This window comes from Haliaeetus leucocephalus, unplaced genomic scaffold, assembly GCF_000737465.1.
Source record: "Haliaeetus leucocephalus isolate CR32 unplaced genomic scaffold, Haliaeetus_leucocephalus-4.0 Scaffold206, whole genome shotgun sequence".
Classification (NCBI taxonomy): Eukaryota; Metazoa; Chordata; class Aves; order Accipitriformes; family Accipitridae; genus Haliaeetus; species Haliaeetus leucocephalus.
Genome location: NW_010972642.1, coordinates 10930352 through 10956025, shown reverse-complemented (window position 1 = coordinate 10956025; position 25674 = coordinate 10930352). Strand labels below are relative to the sequence as shown.

The 25674-nt window shown below is 46.4% G+C and overlaps 1 protein-coding gene across 1 annotated transcript; it reads left to right on the top strand.

Moving 5' to 3' along the window:
* Positions 1-682: 682 nt before the first annotated feature.
* ATP6V0A4 (ATPase, H+ transporting, lysosomal V0 subunit a4) lies at positions 683-25674 on the top strand. Its single transcript, XM_010566273.1, has 20 exons — positions 683-886; positions 1383-1461; positions 2173-2267; positions 3314-3439; positions 3841-3935; positions 4994-5120; positions 5705-5787; positions 10145-10238; positions 11698-11910; positions 12330-12480; positions 13246-13385; positions 13689-13846; positions 14323-14416; positions 16198-16316; positions 17286-17502; positions 19188-19295; positions 21150-21284; positions 22248-22365; positions 24307-24478; positions 25581-25674. Exons 1-20 carry the CDS (start codon positions 770-772, stop codon positions 25672-25674), a joined length of 2535 nt encoding a protein of 844 aa, XP_010564575.1. The 5' UTR covers positions 683-769.

Genomic DNA, 25674 nt, shown 5'->3' with positions numbered 1-25674 from the left:
GCATGCCAATCAGTTAATTTTGTGCAAGAACAACTAAAGGCAATTTGTATGTTCACGTTACTCGAAGTAAATGATAAGAAACATTTAGACAAAAGGAACTTTTGTGAAATGCATGACATGTCATGTATCTCATTTTGAAAACTGTCCTTTATGGGGAGAAAATGTTTTTTAAATCTTAAAGTTTGTTTTAATTTAAATAAAATAGTCTCCTTCCCATCCCCATATAACATGCTCCAGATGTGTTTGCAATATTGCGTTCACACTACCAATGAAAGTGATAAAAACTAGTCAGGCCTCTTTCACCCATCTAATTGCAAGGTGAAATTAATGATTTTTCTTCTCTGTGTTGTAGAAGACAAAGAGAAATCGAGTCCTTCACGAGCTCAGCAGCCAAAACCCAAATAAAGGGCTTGAGTGCAGTGGTCTGAAGCGTCTTTGGTCTAGCAGAGGACAGAGCAGGGTATTTGCTCATCACCTGTCCTAGGGGACCAGTGGCTCCCCTCTTCCCTTGTGTCACACACATACCTTAGCATCTATCACTGCTCTGGTGGGATGAAGCCTCATGTAGGTTTGAGGCGGCTTTTAGGAGGGGAAGAAACCCTTTTGAAGGACATGATGGGCAGCATCGGGCTAGTTTCCAGCACCTTGACTCAGTGATCCCAATGTTCCTGCAGTGCTCGGCACCTTCTGGCACCTCCCTGGGCGAGGAAGACTGTGCCGCTGCCACCAAGGTCCCCACGGACACCCAGGTCGGAGGAGGGCAGGCGAAATGGCCTCGGTCTTCCGGAGCGAGGAAATGAGCCTGGTGCAGCTCTTCCTGCAGGTGGAGGCTGCCTACTGCTGCGTGGCTGAGCTGGGGGAGCTGGGTCTGGTCCAGTTCAGAGATGTGAGTACTGCCCGGCCGGCACGCGGAGCTGTGGGAGATGCACCCCGGGGCGTGCTTGTCCTTCCTTCAAAGCACTTGGGGAAGGTGCGCCTGCAGGGTGGTCAAAAAGCCCAGTGGGACTTCCCCAAAGCCGATCTGAAGGCCAATCGCCGTGCCGAGAGCCGACTCATCCCTGAGTCCCCATCCAGTGCTCTGCACGCCCGCTGCACAATCTTAGGATGATTCCTTCCACCACCAGAAAACAGGGGGGTCTCTCCATGAGAGTCCATCTATGATTCCTGCTGTCACAGCAAGACTGGGTGGAAATGAGCCTAATATAAGGCCATGATGTCCTTGGCCGTAAGGAAACCCACGGTATTGCCCTGCCTCTAGGAGTCTGTAAGATGCAGCAGTGTTGGCCATCCGCACCGAAGGCATTCGTTCTCTGCTGATGTTAAAAATGAGTGCAGCAGTGTTCAGCCTCCAGCCCCGGGCTTGTTTTCCCTCCTGTTTTTAGCTGAATGTGAACGTCAACAGCTTCCAGAGAAAGTTTGTGAATGAAGTGAGAAGGTGCGAATCCTTGGAGAGGATCCTGCGTAAGTAAATGCTTGTCAAATGCAATCGGCTTTCTGCCAACTGGTGGTGTGGGATTTATTTCTTTGTTAAGTGCTCTCACACTGCGGAGCAGAATTAGTGGCAAAATTGTGATGTTTTCATCTGAGCCCCTGGAAATGTTTTGCATGTGTCAGCTAATTACCACTTCACCCCATATGGGCAATAAATTGTTGCCCCTGTTTTGAAAATGGTTAACTGAACTGAAAGGAAGTTAATTAGCTTATGTAAAATCACAAGATAAATCTGGGGCTGGGCAGGAGGCTAATCCAGATAACCTGACTCTTTTACACCAGTACAATGGCTTCAGCCTGGGGAAAAATCCTTAAAACCCAAGCAGCAGAGCTTGTGGCATCTGCTGCCCCATGGATGTGTGTCCTGTGAGCTCTGCCCCCCCCCGCCCCCCACGACACCAGTGCCCACCATAGGCACTGTGACAGTCCTTGCCATTGCTAGAGTGGAGGAGCTACCATGACTTCAGGAGAAACAGCGTCCTCACTAAGAAAGGACGCTGTGGGGTGGCCAGTTCTTGGTGGTTGTGTCTATGCACTGGGATGATGGCCCTTGTGTATCGCTGCATCTCGTCACTCCTCTGTGTGATGCCTCGGTCCTGGCAGGGGGGTTAGCAGCAGCCCGTGACCAGGATGATGCAGCGGGGATGACTGTATGGAGACTTCTGTGTCCTTTCCTTGCAGGTTTTCTGGAAAATGAGATGGAAGACAATGTTGAGATAGTCAAACTAGAAAAGTACCCAGACACCCCCCTGCCTCGGGAAATGATTGATATGGAGGTACAGAATTTGACGTGGGCCAAGGAGAGAGAGAAGGGGATGTGCACCGTGATGTCTGTGTAATATGCTCGATATAGCCCTCCCCTGCAAGGAAGGACCCGGTAGCTGAGGCTGACAGGGCTCTGCTTGCCCGTGGAGATGCTCCCCGGCTCACTGTCTCAGCAGCTAGGTTAAGGCTGGTCTTACTGCATGTTCCTAAAGGAGCCCAGTCTTTTTACCATCCCCTGTGAAACATCCCTCTGGTCCCACATATTAATGGGAAGGTATCACTACCACAGAATGACCCCATCATTCTGTAGGAGAGAATAAGAAGGTTTTAACCAGGAGAGCTGATGTTAGAACCGGCTTCACTGCGTAAAAACTCCAGGGCAGTCTGTCCTAGTGGGAGTATGGTTGTGATACGGTAATCCTAGGGCCAGACACAAATATTTGTGCCTTGCATTCAGAAGTGCAAGGGATGCTTTATTCTAGCCCAGCTGGAAGCTAAGTTTACTGACTGGGTAATTTTCAAATGCTGCACATGTAGGTGACTAGGAAGAAAAATCATGCTTTCCAAGGCCTTCAACTTCATAAGCAAGGTGATTGCCTGGTGTGTTCCTGGATGCACAACCTCACCTTATTTTTGGCCTGTAGCTAATGAACCTAAGCTAATGGCCATGTTATAGGCTGCTTTTGTAGTCAGTAGACTGACAGCCAGTCCACCTGGGGTCTGAGATGTCCTGCAGGGAAACACAGAGGTGCCAAGACAGGCTGAGACACCCACACTGTGCACCCACTTACCTGCCTGTGCTTTGGTCAGGTGAGTCAGAACTCTAATGCCAGAAGAGGACAAAACATCTAGTAGGGAATGTGACATTGGGAAAATGAGGCATTTCCATTGATGAATATCTTCCTACAAACTCAGTGTTCACTGAAGTGCTCATTGAGTATTTCTGTATTCCCCCTTGAAAAAACCCAACATCTATTATTTGAGATTTGATATCAGCTTGGTGAAGGCCCATTGATCCGCTTCAGAGTTTTTCTGGATGTGCTTGGACCCTAAACAGACGGTGCTGGAGAAACTTGAAGCTGAGCTGCTGGAAGCCAACCAGAACCAACAAACACTGAAGCAGAACTTCCTCGAGCTGACAGAGCTCAAACACCTGCTGAAGAAAACCCAGGACTTCTTTGAGGTGAGAGGCCTCTTTGCTCTTCCAACAGAGATGTAGAAAGTTCCTAAAAATGCTGACATTTTCATTTGGTGTGTGTAGCTGTTATTTATTTTTAATCAAAACCCAGCAGTCTTTACCACAAGCCAGTAAGATACTTTTGCAAAAGCACCTCAGTCACTTTGGAGCCTGCATCACTCCGTGAGTCAATGGGGCTCAAGAACTTGGTTCCCAGATCTCTTTGAAAATGGCATTTATGCTTTTCAGTTGCTTAGACACAGTTTACCTTTTTTTTTTTTTTTTTCTCCTTTGGTCTAAATCTGTGTGGAAAGCTACCTTTGGGGGAAAAAATGCCAGGAGAAAAATGTGAAAACAGTTTTCAAACTGGCAATGCTGAATAGTTTTTTAAAACTAATGTTTTCCAGGCAGAAACCAATCTGCCAGATGATTTCTTCAGTGAAGACACATCTGGACTACTGGAGCTGAGAAGCAGTCCTGCTGCTGCAGCTGCCAAGCTGGGGTGTGTATTGGTGACGGCCCCAGCTTGGCCAGGCTCCCCACCTGCACTGCATTGCTGTGACACTGGTACACTTCCTTCAGCTCCTTACCAGGGGTTGCTCACCAGCCCCTTAAGCGTAGGTGTTTAACGAAGATGAAAGAGTGTCTGTCCTCTAAAGTTATCATCAAAACTATGGTCAGGTTATGGATCAGTGGGACAAATGGACTTTTACTTCCAGGCCACCAATTCCAGTGACCCCTTAGTAGATAACTGAAAATTGTTATCTTATGGCATCTCACCTGTGGCTTATGGACTCAGGCATCTGGCTACCAGCCTGGTCTTCAGGGATGGATGTCTAACCACAGCAAAAAGCCATGGGATTGCTTGCACTGGGCTTTGTCTGCAATAGAAAGTGGCACAGAGGGTGAGAGTTAGGGGAGCAGAAACACCACCATGCGTATCGCTGACGGTAATTTGGTAGACAGCATCGACTCAAACAGCTTTTCCTTGTGTCTACAGCAGCTATGTGTGGTGAAACTCTCTGATGGTGTTCTTCCAGGCTAGTGTTTTTAGCCACTCCTGCTGGTATTTCTGAAGTCCTGTTCAACTCTTTGATGAGCAAAGCATACACCTGCAGAGGGCTTGCCTTGGTGGGTGTATGCCAGCATGTCATGCTGCACTGCAAAAGTGCAGTCTGGTGCTTTCTGGGAAAACAGGAGGGAGTAAAGATAAACCAGCACTTCAAAATTGCTACCTCCTACCTCTGTCGTTCAGGCAGTCTCTCTTCGTGTGACTGTAAGCATCTCTCTGTTCCTCCATTTCTAGCCAGAATTGTCTCCTTTTTCTGTTGATCTGGGGAGGACTTACAGTGTTTTAAAGAAAGAGCAAAAGAATAAAGTCAGTAGATTGAGATAAGAGCCAGGCTTGAGCAAGGAGGTCTTTCCTACAAGTGCCTACAGCAGCAGCAGAGCCCTGGCTATCATGGACTAGAAAACAAGAGATTGTAAAACCATGTGTGTTACAGGTCCTAAAAGACTTAGAATGGGCTTGTAATTTATTTCTCTTTTAACTCTACTCAGATTTACAGCAGGGGTAATAAAGAGGGAAAGGATGATACCCTTTGAGCGTTTGCTGTGGCGAGCCTGCAGGGGAAACATCTACCTGAGGTACACCGAAATGGACACCCCCCTCGAGGACCCCGTGACAGTAGGTACCAACCTAGTTTGGCTTCACCCTGCTCCTCGTGCATGCCTGTGACCTGCAGAAACCCAACTGGGGCCCTGGCTGTGCCACACCAGAGCTGGGTGTCTGAAGGCAGCCTGGAGAAGAAAGGCAGGAAAGTTTGAGGATGGGAGAGGGTTTTTTGACATTGCTTTCCCCTTTTGCTATTGTCGAGGTGGCTTCTTTTTCCTGCCTGGTTAAGATCCGTGTGAGCCCTAGCAGGGTGGCTGTGTTACGTGGACCACCGGGGAGGTGGGCTGTGGGTGTCCTCACCTGGGGCTGGTCACGGAGGGTCGATTCCTCTTGGTGTCTCTGGGGTGAGCCCTGTGCCCCAGTGGACCTCTGGTCCCCTACCTCTCCACTCCACATTGCTCCTTCCCCCATAACCTGGAGCTGCCGCCCGTGCCTGGTCCCTGAAGCAACATCTAGGCAAAACATTACTGTTGGAAAACTGGGACTGGGGGAAAAGAACAACCCAGTGGAGAGACTGCCAAAAAGAACCCCACCATATTTTCCGCAATGGACTCTTTGCTCTGGATGCATTAAATTCTGCTTGAATTGTGTTGCAGAGAGAAGAGATGAAGAAGAACGTGTTCATTATCTTCTATCAAGGAGAGCAGCTTAAACAAAAAATCAAGAAGATTTGTGATGGGTAAGGCAGGTCTGTGGGCAAGCCACAGTGACTCCCATGGAGGTGTTTACTTGCCAGCCCAGGTTGGCTGAATTTGGAGCTGGAGATTAGATCTCCAGCTCTCCGGCTGTCAGCTCTGCCACTGAGCTCCCTTCCGCTCCTCAGCTCTGCTGCTCCTAATGATGAAAGAAATTCATTACCTTGGTACTTGGAAATTGAGGTTCTAAATTTTCCAAAGTGACATAAAGATCTTGGTAGCTTCAGCTTCTAGGTTTTTAACTTGGGACAACCTAAAGGGGACTGGTTTTTAAGAAATATTCAGCATCCTTCCCCTGAAAATCAGGGGCCCTTACTTGGCCACTGGGAACGTGGTAATCCCCGACCTGCTCTCAAGCCTTCCTGCATTTCATTGTGAAAAGATGATGCTGTGGTTTATTCAACCCTTTCCCAAGGCCTTTGAGCAATATCTGTGTAATCAGAGACAGAGCCCAGGAGAGAAATGAAAGCTTCATACAACCTGACTTGTTTCCACCCTGTTAAGCATCTTGAAAAGATAATTCAAGTTGAATATTTTGTTACTCTTTCATAACGCTGATGACCGATGGGCTTTGTTGCAGTGTAAATCAGATTTGACGAGGGGATCTGTCTGCTGTCACCGAATCCATTTCAGGTATAGCCCCTCGGCCAAGCGGGGCCAGCCAAGCGCCTGCAGGCTGCAGGAGGTCGCGGGGAGGGGGCGAGCGATTGCTCGTACCCGACATGTGCATTCAGGGCAGGTCTTTCCTTACATCCTGCCTTTAATCAGAATAAAAGCAGGAAGATCAGTTCATCCAGCTGGGAGAATTGACTTCAGTCCCATGAAGCAACAGACCCCTGGGGACTGTTAACAGTTCCTGCATTAGCAATGGGACTCTCCAAGATGTTTTCTATGGGCAGTGGGGGGGCAATGCTCATCCTGAGAGCAATTCAGCCCTTCTAAGTTGGGCATCTCTCTGTAAAGCAGCCGTGTGAGTGTGGACAGCTGGAGGAAGGCTCCCAGCTGTCAGTCACTGATTTCTGATCCTGAACCTCAGACGTGGAAGCAGTTTTGCCATCGCCACTGTGCAGGGTCAGCCTGCTGCTGCCAGCGGTCTCTGAGGTTTCAGCAAGTCTCATTCTCTTTCCGGATTACAATTTCCTGCTTATGTCCCATTCCCATTTCTTTGCCTGCTTTTTAGATGCTGTTCAGTACCCTCCTCCCCTTCTGCACTCATGGGCATTTGCTGGTGGTGAACGCTTCCCATTGCATTTGCCCCTGGCCTTGCGAGTTGCCAGACCATACATTTAGAGCTGGCTGGGGTTGCCCGCAGAGTGCTGCAGGTGCTTAATTTTGGAGGATTCGCCCCCCCCCCCCCCCCCCCCGCAGCATTTTAAATTCCCTGCAGTCAAAAGCCCAATACTTTTTTCTGGGGTGGGAATAAAAGAACGGGCAATGCGATGCCTGTCAGCATTTTCGTTATTGATTGAACCCAGAATCATCCAAACCGGAGGCACGTCCTCCTGCAGCAGGTTGCAGCTGGGAGCACGGGGCCAGGCGGCACTGAATTTTGAGCAGATCCCTGCAGGGTGGGCCATGACATTCAAAGTTGTTATAAGCTAGTGGCATGGATGTGGTGGGAGGTTCATGGAAAGGAACATAGACTTGTTTCTCTCAGGCCCTTGTAACTGAAGGAAAACATACCTACGTAAGACAAATTCACAGGATGTCCTTTGCGGTGTTAGCGCACTGGTTTTTGTTTATTGCCAGCTAATCAGGCTACTCTTGAAATCATCCTTTATGTCTTTCCTTCCTCTCTTTTAAATTTTTTCCTTGCTGATATGCACGTATATACGGATGTTTTGCTGAGTGGCAGGTTTTTTTACATGTATTAATCCCATGACTCTCCTTTTGTGTTCTGTGGGCGATCAGCCATCCCTGGTACACAGGCCAAGACATTTTGGTCTGGTCCATCTTTAAGGCAGGGTTAACTATACCTGAAGCAGATGGCAGTGTCATTCCAGCCCCAGCAGGACATTTCTGCTTAGCACTAAGTCATCATTCATGACAAGTAAATATCCTGCAAAAATCATGGGACTGGTATAAGCCAGTCTCGGGCAAGGCAGGCTAAGACTTGTTTGCAGAGCAGTGTGCCTCAGGTTATGCTTGTAGTCCCCGCTTGACTCTAATTGGTAACATTACTCTGCCAATTTCATGAGCATTAAGTCCGTGCACAAATTTATTAGTGAAAGGTGTAGAGGGAGCAGGGAGGAGGAAAATGTAAGAATTTTTCTTTTCCTCCTTTTCTCGCGGCTGCCTCAGTGCTAATGTGAATACTAAACTGGGTTTATCAATGTAAGGATTCCCTGCTGAATTCTCCTGGAGCTTTCAGAGACGTCTGTGCCATTAGGGCAAAGCTGATACTCAGTATGCAAAATGGCTGTTAAAAGATCAAAGCAACACTGCTGCAATAACGTTATTGGAAACGGGGGAACTGTACAGCAAAGAGGAATAAGCTTTCAAGTTTGATTAAAAATCCTTATTAAATATGAACTAAGAGCTGTGAAGAATAAGAAGATGGAAATAATTAGGTAGGGTGAATAACCTTTTGAAACGAATACCAGGTGTTGAGAGAGGAGAGATTCAATTTTGGAAAGGGAAGTTTAGCTGAAGAGCGCGTGCTGTCATTACACACAGCTCTGGGCTGATCTCTAGGAAACTGCAGAGAGTTCTGTTCAATTTGGAACTGTCCTCACTTGTGTGTGTGCTGGAACTGATTTTGGAGAGCAGGTGGTGATATATTCTGTGCTCAGACAAAGCCAAAACACGATGCTTATCTGTACACAGAGCATGCACGTTTTTGTCTCTTAAACAGAGATAGACCCCTATGACCCTGTTACATCTTCATTTAATTAATCTCACATGCAGAAAGGCAGCCCTTCAGCAACCCTAACAGCGTAACTCCACTGCAGGATGGTGGAAGTGTGTTGCCTTAGGTGGGCAGAAGATCTCCACTCTGTAAAGAGCAGTGATCTCTTTGTGCAGACCTGTAGGGGCAATGTTGAAGGACGACATTTATAATGCCCTTGAAGTGCAGGGCTAGCACAAGGACTAGATACCACTGAACAAACCGAGTAGGAACAAGTGGAGGGATCTCTGCTATTCAGTTACCGCAGCACCTCCGCTCAGTTAAAACCTGTAGGCGCAGAGCCTTGCAGCCGTGCACCCTGTGATCTGCAAGGTCCAGTGGGAACTCCTTGTGCCTGCTCTTTGTCCATGAACTATACTCTGGGGCTTGTTTTGCAGGCAGGACGGGTAGCTATGCAATCTTCAGAAAGACATGCAACTTATTCATTTCTATTTGGCTGTTTTGGGCTCATATAGTGGCTTTAAGACACCGCAGTGTGCTGTATTATTGTAAGCACCTTTACATTAGTGTGACTTGTATCTGCACTAGAGAAGGTCATGTTGCATACTCTGGATGAAGCAGTATACAACACCTGCATGGAGGTAAGACCTTCACGCACATATTAGAAGCCCACATTAGTCCTTATTATACCACACTAAACAAACCAGCTGAATCTCCCAAATAGAGCCTTGGGGGTAAGCTTATAAAAGCATTTATACTGGCCTGGTCACGCCACATCTAAGCTGACGTAACGGATACCACTCTCGGGTGTTTAGAAAACTTCACCCATCCTTCCCTTGCTCCCAAGCTGTCTAGCCAAACAGATGGACCAGAAGCCAAGAGCCGGGTGTATGGCCATCCTCCTTTTGTTTTCCTCCTGGATATGCAGGCATTTGCTTTTTGTTTTTTTCTTCCCCCGCCCAGGGTATTTACTTACACAGCCTGCATGCACGAAGGGTGTTTGCTTGCCGCGCAGCGGTAGCTCAGCTGATGTCTTCCCCCAGTGCCTGCGAGAGGGTAGTGCAGAGAAGGGGAACACCGTATTTTTCCAGCCTCAGTGCAAGAGGGACATCTGTTGGCTACGGGTTATGGGGGCTGCATTCGCCAGGGTGGGCTTTTGTGGCTTCTTGCAGCTCAGGCAGCTTGTGGGCATAAGGGAGGTGCCTACATATTAGTGCTGACCACTGTATAAAATCAGGTACCTTGTAGTACCTGAAACAGGGAGTGGTTTTTCAGCTAGAACAGATGAAGGGATCCGTTTTCTCATGAAGAGGTAAATGTACCTTTTCGGACCTTTCTGGGAGAGCAGGCACAACTTTGTAGTATGTAAGAAGAGTATACTACAGGGTGAGGAATAAAGTCTGGTTTCCCCACCTTTGAGCTGAGAAGAGTCCAGAGGAAGAAAAAGTCAGTCAAATAAATGGTGTTTCTCGCTTTTCTCTTACCGAGACTAGATTTCGTGCCATCGTCTATCCCTGTCCAGAGTCTGCCACCGAGCGCCGAGAAATGCTTGATGAAGTCAACACAAGGATCGAGGATTTAAACACAGTAAGTGGCAGTGGCTTTACTGGGGTCTGAATCCTGCAAGTGGGACCTGCCTAGACATTCGTCCTGTCTGAAACGCTGTGGCCATGGCCAGATCCCAGGCTTGTTTTGGGAGCTGGCTGTGCAGAGCTGGCCGGGGGCTGGGGATGAAGCCACCAGCCCAGGAGCGGTCCCCCCCGCCGGCTGCGGAGGCCAGTGCTTGTGCTCTGCTCTGCCCATTTACACCCCCCAGGAGCTGCTGGAGGACAGCCTCCCATGTGAGGGCTCAAAAACTATTTGCTGCTGTTGGCCGTGCAGAAGTCAGAGGTTTAGACCCTATGGTATGGGGCTACAGGGCGGAATCTAAGGTCATCAGCAGGCTACAGGTATTGTAACCAAATTGCACATTGTTCAAAATGGTTTCGTCTAGCTCTTACGGCGTGGTTTCCCTCAGCAGCTAGCGAATTTGTTCAGTCACAACTATAGTACAACTATACTAGGCTCAGAGAGGAGTCTAAAGATTTATTTTATATTTAAATTAGGTTTTCTTTACCAAGGAAATCTTGGGGGACTTGTCACACTAACAGTAGAAAGCTAAGACTGCTGTTATAGAAGTACATGTCTCCAACCTCTTTACTCCAATGTTTAACACAGGGCTGAAAATTACAACTTCAGTTGCTATGGGTGCTCAGTACCTTGTATATCCATATGCTGTATCAGGACTTCGCACCTTTTGGAGGGACTCCTGCCTGTGACCTTTGTATTGTCGTGCGTGACAGTCAGTGGGTCCCGAGGCAGAAGGCAGTGGACACCCTGTTTGCCTGAGGTGGCCCATGTAGCAGTTGACATCCTGCTGTCACCCCACTCTGTGGATGCCAGTGACTGCCAAGCCTGCACGCAGGACTGCTTCCAAACTGACTTTCACTCCGGAGCATCGTGGGCAGCTAGGCTTCTTCAGCACTTGTAGACCACACAGGTTATCTTCCTAACGTGTTATCTATCTCCATCGCTCATTTATGCCGCAGCACCGTGGTGGCCATGTGATGCATGGAGGTCCCACCAGCGCCATGAGCTGTAGCTTTAGCAGTGCAGGCACGCTCATGGATGTGATGTGCCCCAAGTTCGTGGCACAGAGCTGCCTGCAGGAGATGGCAGGGTGGGAACGCAGGGTGAGATGTAACCAGTCTGTAAGCAACTGGGTAAGGAGCCAGTACCACAGCTCAGGAACTCCCGATGGTCTCCTCTACACTTACAGAGGCTTGGGGCCATGCAGGGAGAGTCCTTAGCAAACAGCATTGTGCACCTCGTGTCAAGTGCTCCTGTGTCCAGACCTGCACACACTGCCCTCCAGGATAACCCATACATTCATATGAATTGCTCCCTTTCCACAAGCCTCTTCCACCTGCCTTCCCCAAATAACTGCTGAATAGATCATGCCACCTATGCCTTCCTATCTTGAGCGCTGCCTGTGCTGCGCTTACAGGTGATAACCCAAACTGAGTCCCACCGCCAGCGACTGCTGCATGAGGCAGCAGCCAACTTGTGGTCCTGGGGGATCAAGGTGAAGAAAATCAAAGCCATCTACCACATCCTGAATTGCTGTAACATCGATGTCACCCAGCAGTGCGTCATTGCAGAGATCTGGTTCCCAGTGGCTGATGCTGGGCGGATAAAAAGAGCTCTCCATCAAGGAATGGTAAGAGACCAACATTCTGGGTCCCCCGAGCTCTCACCCAAACTGCATTGTTTATATATGTTGACCGTGTGTTCAGACTGCTGTCTGTTACCGTAATGCTGGGCTCCCTTTTCTCTTTTAATTAAAGTTGAGGTTGTTGCATGATTGCTTGGCCTAGGGGAGTTTAAGGTCATCATTAAATCTTAGCAGGCTTGTGATCGACCCACGAGTCAGCAGTGCTGGCGGCTTTTCCTGAACAAATCAATAGCACAGAAAATGGAAAAATTTGGATATTAGAAAAAGGGTTGAGATATAACATTCTCAAAACCAGCTTTCATGTTGTTGCCTGTGCATGTTTGGACACAGACCGTGGTGCTGCGGGACTGATTCTTCTCTGCTAGCCACCCTGACTGTGTCTGTCCTTGTCACCGGGTTTGCAGGAGCGCAGTGGCTCTACTATCACCCCTATCCTTACCGCCATACACACCAGGATGGCACCACCCACCTTCAACAGGACCAACAAGTTCACAGCTGGATTTCAGAACATCGTGGATGCATACGGTGTGGGCAACTACAGGGAGATGAACCCAGGTGAGAAACACTCAGCTACCTGCACGTGGCTTGCTAGAGCCAAGGTAAAGCCTTTGAGCTCCATCACTATCCTAAAATACGCACTCATTGATGATTGAGAAATCTGAGCCATATTTTCTGCTGGTAAAAATGGATACAGTTTTGTGCATAGGCATGGATTTTCTCAGGCAAAGAATTTGGCCATCAGCCTTCAGTGACTGTGGCAGAAATAATGAACTACACAAATACAGGATGGGGAACAATGGTGAGGTAGCAGCTCTGAGGAAAAGACCTAAGCTTACAAGGCAAATATAAGTTGAGCTCATTGTGCTGAGGCAAAAAAAGGCCAAAAGGAGCTGAGAAAATTGTGAAACAATGGTAGAGAATCTCAAAGAAAGACACCACTGAGAATGAAGAGGGACCATGGGAAAGGACCAGATGAACTCAGATTGTTGAGGCTGAGAAGACTGAAAAACATGATAGTAAACTTCAAGTTCATTATTCTCTTGCAAAACAGAATGCAATTGTCTGCGCATGGTGTTTATTATGGTGAAACAAGAAATGAAGGCTAAAATTGCAAGGAAGATGCAGGTCATACAATTGGACAATCTTTCTGGTGATAAAGCTAGTTCTGCACTAGGTCTGGCTGCCTGGTGAGTAGGGGAGGGATCATGGAGGCCTTTAAGTGCAGCAGCAGTGAGGAATGGTCTGGTGGAGTGGACTGCTGCTCTGCCGCGACCTTTTTGTTTAGGAAGAGCTGAGCTGCTTGTCCTTTCCTTCCTGCAGCTCCATACACTATCATTACCTTCCCCTTCTTGTTTGCGGTGATGTTTGGGGATTGCGGCCACGGCGCTGTCATGCTGGGCTTTGCGCTCTGGATGGTCATTAATGAGAAGAGCCTTCTGGCCCAGAAAAGCACTAATGAGGTAAGTACCAGGGAGCTGGTGCACCCTATCAGCATAGAAAAAGGCTTGTCATCCCCATTTGGTAAAGGGGGCATCCAGCCTCCCAAAGGGTGAGTGAATATCCTTTGAAGATGCTTGTGAGGCACAGATTTGGCAAGTAATTCTGCCTACTTCTACACAGAGACCTGGATGCGCCCAAGGGACCCGGACTTTCCTATGAGTAATTATATATATTAGTACAATCATGTCTCCTGTTGGCTGAGGCCCACAGTTTGATGGGACTGCAGGTACTTTGGTCACTGGCACTGCCTTCTCCTCCTGCAGATCTGGAACACGTTTTTCAGTGGGCGCTACCTGATCCTGCTCATGGGCATATTCTCCATGTACACTGGCTTCATCTACAATGACTGCTTCTCCAAATCTTTCAACATCTTTGGCTCTTCCTGGCATATCATCCCCATGTTTAAAAATAGCACTTGGAAGTAAGTGGCTAAATGTGGGAAACAAGTAAAAACACACCAAATGGAGCACGTAGGCTTTGAAAGAAAGACACAGTGACTGCCTGTGCGGGGAAGGGAAGAACTCCCTGCTGTGGATGCAGTCATGAATGAATCAGAGGTTTTGTCTGACACACACAGACGAACTCACTATTGAAATGGAAATGTAGAGTCCCCGGGAACAGGCCTGTTTGTTCAGGCACTGATGTGCATAAAAATCTGCAGGTGTCCGGGACTGATGCATGGAGGATTATCAGTGTGATGGAGACTGTCATTGTGTAGGACCCATTTAGACATCCCCCAACCCTACCTGTGCACACAAGCCCAGGATAACAGTTCACAGGAAGGCTGGAGCTGGTGACAGGTATCATGCAGTAGTCCTCAGCTCGTCTCACATAAATGTACCATAGGCTTATATAGTGAGAGTAAGCTGGAAAGGCCATTTCACTTTTCTTTTGCAGTAAGGATGTGCTTCTGGACAATACGGTGCTGCAGTTGGATCCAGCAGTCCCAGGAGTCTACTCTGGAAATCCATATCCATTTGGAATAGATCCGGTAATTAAATTAAATTGCTCTAGGATAATTTGTATTTCAATCCTGTTACATATCAGGTACATCAGTAGCTCCCTGCTCTCTCGCCTGAAGACATGCTCTTCTCTTCTTGCTCTTTGTCTCTTCTTTACATAGTAGTTGTGATGCTTTTCTTTAGCAATCAAGGGTATGTATTGCTGACAGTTTTGCACAGAGAGCAGCAAAATGATAAGCAGGAAGAAACTTTGATTTCACTGGAAAGTGGTCTTGTGCTGCGGTCTCCGCTATGTCACCAGGCTGCTGGACTCACATTTCCTTACCTGAGTACTTAATCCATTCCAGAGCTACCTCACAAGATTTTGAGGGCAAAGTCCTAATTTCTATGCAGTGTATTTATTGTATGAAGTGTGAAGTAAATGCCAGCATTATCTAATGGATCCACATTTTCTTCTCTGTGTCCTATTTCCCTTTTCTTGCCGTTCTCTCTTTATCACATATTGAAACGCAGTTGTTAACATCAAGCTTCCCTGTTTCAATCTTCGTATCAGCCAGTTAACCTCTGTTCTGCTGGATGCACTCTCATTTCAGTTGGTCACACAAAGAAACACTGGCTTCCCTTGGTTTGCAGAGAGATTGACCTTGTAGTAAGTTTTTCACAAACTAGGCTTTAAAGCTCTGCCCGGGAGATAGGCAGTGCAAGAAGTCACAACAGAGGAAGATGAATTTTTTGTACGTTGCCCCAACACATCCCTAATTTAGGTTAACCCAGGCTAGCCCCTCTCCCACCCGGGCTGCTGCTTGCTCGAGAGTCTGTGACCCCTGGCTGGGAGGGAGGAATGGCTGAACAAGTGCTGGCAGGGAAGGCGTAGGCTGGCAAGCCCTGGCCCCTGCGTGGCCCTCTCTGTGGAAATTACCCCTGTCATCTGCCCAGAAGGATGGATGGCTCTTTGCATTTTGAAATTCCTGGCAGGATGGCTGAGGTATATCTTGGAAGAGAAAGAGGCACCCTGAGCTGAGGAGGCTAGGTAGTCTCTTCCATAGCCATAGAAGAGGCAAAGCATGTTGGACAAAGGCACATAAGCTAATGTTTTGCCTTCCAAATAATCCTGTCTTGCCTCCTTTCTGTGCAGGTACTATACTTAATATCTGAAAAGAGGTATCTACTTACCATCTTTGGGGTCAGAAGAGTTTGGGGTCTAGGAAGTTTTAGAAGAAAGGAGAAGGAACCCTGGTGCTCTGTAACATAAAAAAGGCAGGACTGAGAAGAGGCATATGGTTACTGTCCTAACACAACTGAAAGGTTACTACAGAGAGGCGGGCGATAATCTGATCTCCATGGCCGGGGAGCTGGAATGAGCTGGTTTTTCGCTCAGACAAGAAGTTTGAACATGCTCTGCCTTCGGTACTTCTCTGGTGAAGGTGGAACAAATTTCCGTAGCAGCAGGAGGGATTTTCTCATGTCTTTCCATGTATGCTAAAGGAGATAACTCAGCCCAGGGACAAGGAATGACACTGAAAAGATCTAGGTTCTGCTACCAGCCTTTGCACTGGTTTCTGGAGGACTGAAGCAAAGTCACTACGTCATTTTAAACGCCTGTTATTTTCTCTGTTAAACAAGGATAATAATACTTTAGATGAGAAGCTTGGCAGAGTGATAAGGAACATCTAGATTTCTGTCACTTGTTATCTTCTTACTAGAACTGGTAGGAGTAAATCAATGGCAACAAAGCAACAACTTCCACAAATCTGTTATTAAGCACACACCTGAAAAACTTGTTCTTCTATCTTGGCTCCTTTCCCCAAAGATCTGGAACGTTGCACTGAACAAGCTGACCTTCCTGAACTCCTACAAAATGAAGATGTCGGTTGTCATAGGGATAGTGCACATGATTTTTGGGGTGGTACTCAGTCTCTTCAACCACATGTAAGTATGTTTCACCAAACCCATTTCAGCAGCATGCAAGTCCTCACCTCTAGTGTCCTTCATTCAGAGAAAGCCTCATATCTTGGACCGATTACTTGAATTTTGCCCTTTCTCCAGGGTGAATAGAAATGCTCCATACACCAACAGATTCACACCACTGTTGGTGCAGAGTGCTGAGTCCAAGGGCCAGAATGATGGCCATCACATTGCAGATATTCTTTTGGATAAACTCTCTTTTTTGCTTTCTCTCTTATATTCTTGATTCTGCAGAAATACTGAAGTACACTAAATTAAAAATAAATAGCACCTCCCACTATGGATAACTTTTGTCTTGAAAGACAAACTCCTTTGGTCTAATCCAAAGCACACAGAAATCTTGCACAGTGTCTGTGCATGCATTTCACCTGACTTAGTGGGCCTTTAGTCAGGATCTGTGGGTGTGCATCTATACCTTTGCCTCTGTATTTTGCAACAAAAAATAAGAAATTGTGTGAGAGTGGAGAGGCTGACACTACTGTCTTGACAGACTCTCCAAAGTTGGAAGGTGTGTAGTGACCTTCAAGGACAGAAAGTGTTTGCAGATGACAGAGAGGAGGACTGCCCATGCAGAAGTGATTCTACATCTGGTTTTGCCTTCCTCAGCATATAATGCTTAACTTACTTTGTAAATTAGCCATTTTAAAAAAATCAGGGTTTATTTCAATGTAGTAATCTTTTGATGTGCTGAGATACTGGTGGGTCACGCACAAAAACCTGAAGAGAATCAGTATGACAAGGCTTTTATATTTAAATAATGGCTTTCATTAATCAAGACTGCAGTTACAGACTTCTTTCTTGGCTAGTGATAGTTGTATGTTTCTTATGCTATTTTCCAAAGACCAAATAGTGTACTGTACTGCCATCCCTGAGTGCAACTTTGTATTAATACCCAGTGTATTAATTGTAGTTATCTTTCCTGATTCTTTCCAGCTACTTCAAGAAATACATAAACATTATCCTTCAGTTCATTCCAGAGATGATTTTTATTATCTCTCTTTTTGGCTATCTGGTCTTCATGATTATTTTCAAATGGTGTCATTTTGATGTCCACTCATCCCAGAGTGCACCAAGCATCCTCATCCACTTCATCAACATGTTTCTGTTCAATTACAGTGACACTTCAAATGCTCCATTATATCTGCATCAGGTATGGATCAAGCAGCTCGAATCCACTGTAGCTGGTTTTGGATTCGCAGTGGATGTTGCGTAGAGTGGGCGTAAAGATGGGGAACGGGCTCGGAAGCTCAATCACAAATGCCAGTCACATAAGAGAAGTTTGTTCTTCTGGTATTCGTGTTGGCCTTATAGACAGGTAGGACAGAGAAGCTATCAATCAGTGATGCAGTGGAAACCTCATTCTTAGTGTCACCCTTACAAGAATGATGATGCAATTTAAGATACTTTTGGCGAAAAAAGGAAAGAAGGGTGATTAGAGATGCAAAGCTGGGTATTGCAGATACGCTGTCCTGAAGACTTGGCACAATGCTAGGGACAAAGCAAGCCTTTCCGTTCCTTGATAATTTCTTTTTTCTTCATGGAAAACTTGAAAACTTTATATTTTTAGCTAAATATTAGAAGTAGCTAGAGGATCTTCTGGCAGCTTTTTGTCAGAAATACCTCCCTTGGGGAGTTCACTAAAAAAAAAAACCCCAAAAAACAAAAGCAAAAAAATCTCCCCTAAGAGAAAACTCCTTTTAAAGTCGTCTCTATTTATTTGCTCAGAATGTAAAATCAAGCAAGAAAAAAGGTAATCCACATCAGCAGCATCAGTGAAGAATCTGCAAGCAAATGCTGCCTCCAGCCACATGTATGCATCTACGTCTATACAGTTGCACACTCTGGCACTTCAATGTAAGCTCAGTTTTAGAGCTGCTAGTGAGTCAGAGTTAGCAGAGAGCCTCAGTCAGTTCCAAGTAACTGCATTAAGGCTGCAGGGGAGTTTGGGAAAACACAGTTTTCCCAGCTTTCAAAAAGTCATTAGATAATATTTGGCTTTGTAAGAATCCAAAGCCTTTCCAAGATGGTAATTTTTTTCTCATATTCCTATCCTCCTACCCGACCAGTAACAGTCTGTGCCATCCACCTGGGTAGCCTGAATGCAAAGACTGTATGAGACCAACCATAAGGTGATCAGAGATGTGAGCCAGCTTTAAAAAAATGCAGAAGTTGTACTTTGGGGGTTTTTTTGATTGTTTTGTTGTTTGTTTTTTGTTTTTTTTTTTTTTTGTGGTGTGGGTTTGTTTTGGTTTGGTTTGGGTTTTTTTTTTCTCCTTAGAGTACAAACACTTATGTTAGGACAGCAATAGGGTAGCATACTGCAACAAGAACCCTTATAATGTGGGGACAATGTGTTATCAAACCTAAGCTAAGGGAATTCAATTCCCTTCTGGGATTGCAAATGTAGAGCAAATTCTGGATTCGCTGCTTTCCTGGGGGAGACTTGCATGACTTGGCTCTTACTGCAGCTTTTCTACTTTGAACAAAACAAGAAAGACTGACTGGCTCATCCAGCACTTAGGACATTCAGTTGGGACACTAGAGAGCCAGGTTCAAGTCAGTAACATTGGCTTTTGGCAAATTAACCCTTTCCAATGTGAAAGCCTTTCAACTCTGAGTCTCCAACCATCTCTGGCTGGCAGTGCTTTCTGGAGCCTTAAGCAGGATACATTTATTTTCATGTCCTTACAAGCAGAAGAGGCTCAACCAACACAAGGAGTATATCTGTTGTATAAAAAAAATACCATTTTATAGAATCAGGTTTCTAACCATAAATGTAGTTGGCTAAAAGGAAGTAAAGTAACTTTCTGCTCTTCTTGTTGTTCTGTCTTTTAGAAAGAAGTGCAGAGTTTCTTGGTCATATTTGCTCTGATTGCTGTTCCCTGGATGCTCCTAATTAAACCCTTCATCCTCCGAGCCAACCACCAGAAAGCGCAGCGCATGGTAAGGGATGTTGATCAGGCAAGGTGGGTTCAGTACAGCAAAGGCAAAGCTGAGGACACAGACTCCCAGAATTGTTTGCAGTGATCTAATTCTGGTTTTCTCTGATCTCAGAGTTTCTCCAGTGATTTCAAACTGTGCTTTACGGCACATGCGCCGAGAGCATGTGTATGGACATTTGGCCGAGCCATCTTAACGGGAGGCAGGAGCTTTGTTCACAAGGCCATACCCTATTTGTTGGGAGAGGAGTTAGGCTGACACTGAGCTCTTCCAAGTGTCATATCCAAAACCAGAGAAGGTTTAGAAAGACTGAAGTGCTTGTAAAGCCAAGACAGGGCAGAGACCTCAGTCCACAACCACCACTAACCGCTGGTTGGCCGCTCTATAGGAGCGGGGCATCTGCAATACTCCTGGCCTTGGAGAGATCAACACTGCTTGGAAGAGAGGCTTGATTTAAAAGCTGTTGCCTGATTTCCAGCACTGATTTCTTCCCTAAGTGATTGCCTTCACATAAATGGAGCCATCCTTCCCATGGGCTCTGCGGTTTGCCCAACTCTTCAGCATGTAACTGCAGCAGCTGCAGTTTCCCAGTTGTTCATTAATTCTCCCCTTTATTATGCTAACAGGACTTTACTTGTCTGTCAGGATTTACTTCTCTTTATAGGCAGAGTTAGTGCCTGGAGTACCTTTTATAGGGCACAGATGTTTCCATTTGAAGAAAGAGATGCTCGTTGTGCTGCATGACCTTTTCCAACCCAGTCACTTCTGACCTATAACTGAAAGCCAGCTCCCTGGGAGACCTTTGCAGCCCTGCCTCTGTGCTGTAATTTCTTATTTTGTCATTCTTCTGGGATTTGGATGAAAGCTTGACATGGCTGACTCCATCTCCTGCTTTTATGCTAGCAACATCTGACAGCTTTTCCCCACCTCCTATTATGCCCCTGTATTCCTGTTCCTAATTTTCACATGTTAGCTGTCTGATCACATCTTACATTTACCCAGGTTTATGTGTTTGCAACAAAGTCTATTCTCTATGCTGACATTCAGGTAAAGCAAAGATAAAGCGAGTGTGACAATGATTACTGCTGCAATAGGAAACAATATGTTATCACGAGACCTTGCCCATGAAACCTGCTGGAAGCTATAAAGAGTGACAGGGCAGAACCTGAAAGAAGCCATGAGGTCCATATTTGGTTATGCTGTATAACAGTCCTGTTGTAGTCGTATAATGTAGGGCTATTCTTATGCTGTGCTGTCATTTCTGGAGTAAGGCTCAGATCAGGTTGTTCAAGCCTCTAGAAAAGCTCTGTAAAGAATGATTACAGAGAGAAGATGGGTTGTCATGAGGCTTCTGTCAATTTAAAATGAATCAGGAAATCTGAATTATATTTCTGTCTGTATGCCAGGAGCTGTGTGACCTTCATCAAGTCACCTGTTCCTTTCAGGCTCCATTTCCCTTCCACTTGATGCTAATTCCTTTGATTTGCACCCATCTAATTGAGATCATCAGCTTTAATGTGCCTCAGTTTTCTCATTTGCCAAAAGTGATGGATCTTCTCATGGCGGGTATAAAGGGTGCATTGTGAGACTAGAAACTAGCTCCAAATTAGATGGAATCACTGGAAAATGCTCTAGGATGAAAAACATTGAAGTATTATTAGCCATTTGGCAGGAGTATTCAGTTTCTGTGGTCCATGATGACTGACTATTGTTGAAATTGTCCTCATGTTCATGATATATTCCTTCATATGTTACACATCATGAGGTTATTGATGGAGTTCCGTGCCATGGTCTACTTCATTTTGGTATCAACCTGTAGCATGACACAAAAGACATACTATATTTTGTTTCTGAAAGATTCAGTCTCAAGCCATCTCAGGAAACCCTGGAGGTGAAAATGAGGTAGACGTCCCCGAGATCAATCACTCCAAGAAAGCTTCCCAGGGAGACCACAGTGGTGGCCATGGAGGACATGAGGATGATGATGAAGAGGTAAGAAAATGTGGGCAGAAAATTATTCAGACACAATAGTAGAAGATGCAAAGTTCAAGCAGAAGGCTTTTGCAGAGTTGCCAGCCTTTCTTTTTAACAAGATACCAAGAAACACTGTTGCAACAGCTTGTGTTTCCAAGCTCAGTAAGCTTTGAATTTTCATAGAATGAATACCTCTAAATTCTGCCCTTAGTTTTGCCTGGTGAGGGCAGGCATTCTTACAAACCTCAAGCTTTTACAAACTTCAAGCTTTTGTTTGCCCGGGGGGGTTGTTTCACTTCCACATTGCACCCAGAGAAGGTCAAGCCTTCCCCAAGTGTCAGTGAATTTTCCTTTCTTTAAATTGCAAAGGAGCATTGAAAATTTGGCAGCCTGCAGTGTCGGCTAGGGAGAAAAGTCTTGCTTTGGCACATACTGTCAAAGGCTTCTGCAGTATGCAGCAACACAGTTAAAAAAGCGACAAAAGTGTTTGTAGCAGTTGGGAGCATCAACAATACTGAGTGTGGATATGGCTGACTGTTCCCACTCACAAGGAATCTTCACAGTCTTAGAAGATATGCTTATTTAGTGATGTCTCCCAAAACGCATATGCCATTAGGCAGATAGTCTGAAAAACACTATTTTGTATAAGAATTTCTGTCTCTACAAGAAATCACAAAGGTTGGTAGCAATTGGATTGCCATCTTATTCCAGATTTGAAATTATAAGACTGGAATATGAGCTGGTTCCTGAATATTTGCTTTTCACTGGAGTTGCATTCCTCTGGGGAGAATGTATGGGAAGATCATAGAGAACTGACAATTTTCAAAGCAGTCTTTTTATCTGGGAACTATCTGTGTGTTGCTCAGGACTTATCAAGAAAAAGGGAGGATTATGAAGAGCCTTTGGTGGAGTGTTGGCCTGTTAACCAGGAAGCGCTGAACTAAGACCTAATAAAATATGTTTGGGTTTATGTTGTTTCAGTTCAATTTTGGAGACACATTTGTCCACCAAGCTATCCATACCATTGAATACTGCCTTGGCTGCATCTCCAACACAGCATCCTACTTGCGGCTCTGGGCACTGAGCTTAGCCCATGCACGTGAGTGATTGACTACCTGTTAGCTACTTCGCCAGCAACTCCATGCCGATTGCTGCTTCTGCTAGTGTTTGATTATTGCTCTGAATTCCTCCATGAAATCATAGTTCTCCTTGTGGACATTTATGTCTCAGAATGTTTTGCTACAGGTCAGATCAGTCCGAGCGTTTCATGGTGACCATCACAGTTTTTAGTGGTGATACCTGGCAGCTATATATCAGGCATATATACTGATATATATGGCTGCATATACCGGCTGGGGCTCCTTTCCCACGCTACTCTGTAGCCACCCCTCTGGAATAGTCCTCATGGTGTGTGGGAAGTGCAGTCCAAATGGGTACTCCGGTCCATAGAGGTAAAGGCAGTATGGGAACCATAGCTTCACTTCCCAAGAGACACTTGCTGTAGCCTTAGGGTATGCAGATGAATGTCAAAATGACTTGAAATTGTTATCTTCATTTTGTTCAGCAAACTAGAAAGGAAAGTTTTGGTTCAAGAACTCCTGGAATTTGTCATTTTCACTGGGACTTTTCCCAGCAACTTTTAGTGGAACCTCACTTTCCATGAGAAATGTACAGCATTTCAATGTCTTTTGTCTTGATTTAAGATAAAACCAAATGCTCAAATACTAGAAATTGCCTCAGGCTGGAACTTCAACGACTCTAATTTTTCTGAAATGTTTTTTATTAATATTGCTGTACTGCCTGTGGCTAGGAGTTGCGCCCGCCCTAAAGAATCGGGCACACAAAAAAGAAAACAAAAGGGGGGGGGGAGAGGCACGCCATGGATTGACAGGAGTGAGCTGTACTTCTTGGCACAGAAATGAGCTTAGTAGGAGTCGAGTGGAAGCTAATAAACATTAGCTTTACATGGAGGACAGGTACCTAAATAAAATAAAATAAAATAACTAAAAATCTTAGCTAAGGGCAGTCCTATGCGTTATGTCAGAATTCTGCCTGGAAAACAACCATATTCCTTTGTAGCCTGACAAACTGGCACTGACAGGAGTATTTTTCCAGAGGGCAGTAGTTGCAGGGGATCCATTGAATCTATTGTCACCTAAAGTAACAGGTCATTGAATCTGAATATGGCTCAAGGACCAATGACTGGCAAAATGGAAGGCTGAACTGGTGGCTGGAGCATCTGGATGGAGAATAGCTGGGCTAAGTCCTTGCTTTGCCTGTATCACAAAAGGAAAATTGCTTAGTCCTGAATCTATCCTCTATGACTGGGGCAGTTAAGTTTGGAATATGTTATTGAGCTGACAGGACACGTCAGATATACCAGTCCTGTGAATGTTGATATAAACCTGTGCAGGAAAAAAGATCTTTAAGGGCATGCAAGCAACCTAAACACTAATACAGCCTGTCTTGAGTGGGACCAACCAGTTGTCTTTTTTTTTTCCCACCACAGCTTCTCCATGACACCCTAGGAGAAGTGGTTTGGAGAACAAATGGGAATTACATGTCTCCTGTGGGTCTCAGCTAGCATCAGTCAGTACAGCTTATAACCTAATCTACACATGTATTGACTATGTCAATCAATCATGTTCACTGGGATTTAGCAGCAGGCAGTCCTAGAAGGCTCCGCATATTGCCTATCATCTGACATGTTAAAGAGGTGCAAATTAAACTGATGACTGTATCATGCCAGGGCAACAGCAGTCTTGGTAGCGTGCTTGCATGGACTTGTGGTGCAAAGCCAAGCCAAACCAGCACCATCAGCTTCTAACACAGTGAAGAGGAGCAAGGGAAAACACTCTGCATCCACTTTGCTTCCCCAGTCATCATGGAGAGGCAGGGTGGCCGTACGTGATTACTGTCATGTACATTTTATCCTAGGCCATCTCATCTAACTGTGAAAAACAGGTGAGCTGCCAGACTGCACGCTGTGTCTGTCCACAGCTGTTGCTCAGCACTGTTTTCGCTTTATTTCCTTTTGCAGAACTGTCAGAGGTCCTTTGGACCATGGTGATGCACAACGGGTTCAACAACAGCAGCTGGGCAGGCCTCATCGTCATCTTCATCATCTTCGCGGCATTTGCAGTGCTGACGGTAGCCATCTTGCTTGTCATGGAGGGCCTCTCCGCCTTTCTGCACGCCTTGCGTTTGCACTGGTAGGTGGTGCGGGCTTTTGGAGGTTTTCCCGGAGCTGTCTTTGGGAGGGATCAGGCTGTGGATGAGGGATCAAGCAGGTGTTAGATGTGCTGCACTAGTACCTATGCATTAGGACATCAGTCCCCCTCGGCAAATGAAGCGAGGGAGACTCCTCCAAAGGGAGGTCAAGAGCTCCCTGCTCCATCGCTAAGCTGCTCCCTGGAGCAACCTGCCTGTCCTCCCGAGCCTGCGGTGGCTGTGGGCATGTGTGGCAAACAGCAACCTGCAATTCTTCCCTGGTAAACATGCAGAGACACCAAGGCCACCTTGACCCGCGTGATAAGGCCTGAAGGCACCACAGCCACACCACTGGTTGTGTATCCCACCCAGGGTTACCATCAAATAAGACAGCTGGGGTCTACTTACAGCAGCAAGAGTTCAGCCGGGGCTGCAAAACCTGCTGAAAACCTGGGTCAGCACTTGTGCTGTTAGCCCAGGTTGAGCTCCAGGCTGTTTTGGCTTTGTGGCAAACCAGTTTCAAGTTAGCTCATGTCTGCCTTAACTAGATGTCAGGCCAGGCAAGGACAGCGGTGCGGACGCACCATCGGGCTAGTATGTAAAGCAAGACCAAGGTAACAAATCACCCCTCACCACCACCATAACTTGGCATCCTGCCTGAGCACCCAAGCTCTGTGGCCTTTTTCACCACGTAGCGTCCCACCACAAACCACAAACACTGCCAAGGCAAACCATGGGGCAGTTGCTTGTCATTGTGAAGGGAGGGGGAGACGTCTGTCTCCCGCCAGACTGTGCAACCACCAGGTGGTTATCCCGGCTTTCAGAGCTGCTAGAAGTAGTTTAGCGGGCAGGCAAGGTCCTGCTGGCTGGCCTCACAAGGAGCATTTCCAGGCTGACTGATGGAAAGTCAAAGGTGATGTGTGCTGGGTTGCTCCCTGGGCTGCCTGTGTCTCACTGCTGGCTCCAGAAGGACCCTACATTCTTGGCTCAGAGGCCACCATCTCCCATGGTCTCCTTTTTCCGTGGATGCCACGTTTTGTCCTCTCGGCTGGCCGCAGGTCCTGCCTGCGGGCAGCACTGATGCCCCTCTCCGCTCCTCCCCAGGGTGGAGTTCCAGAACAAGTTCTACGTGGGAGCAGGGTACAAATTTTCTCCGTTCTCCTTCAAGCACATCATCGATGGCACTGCAGAAGAGTGA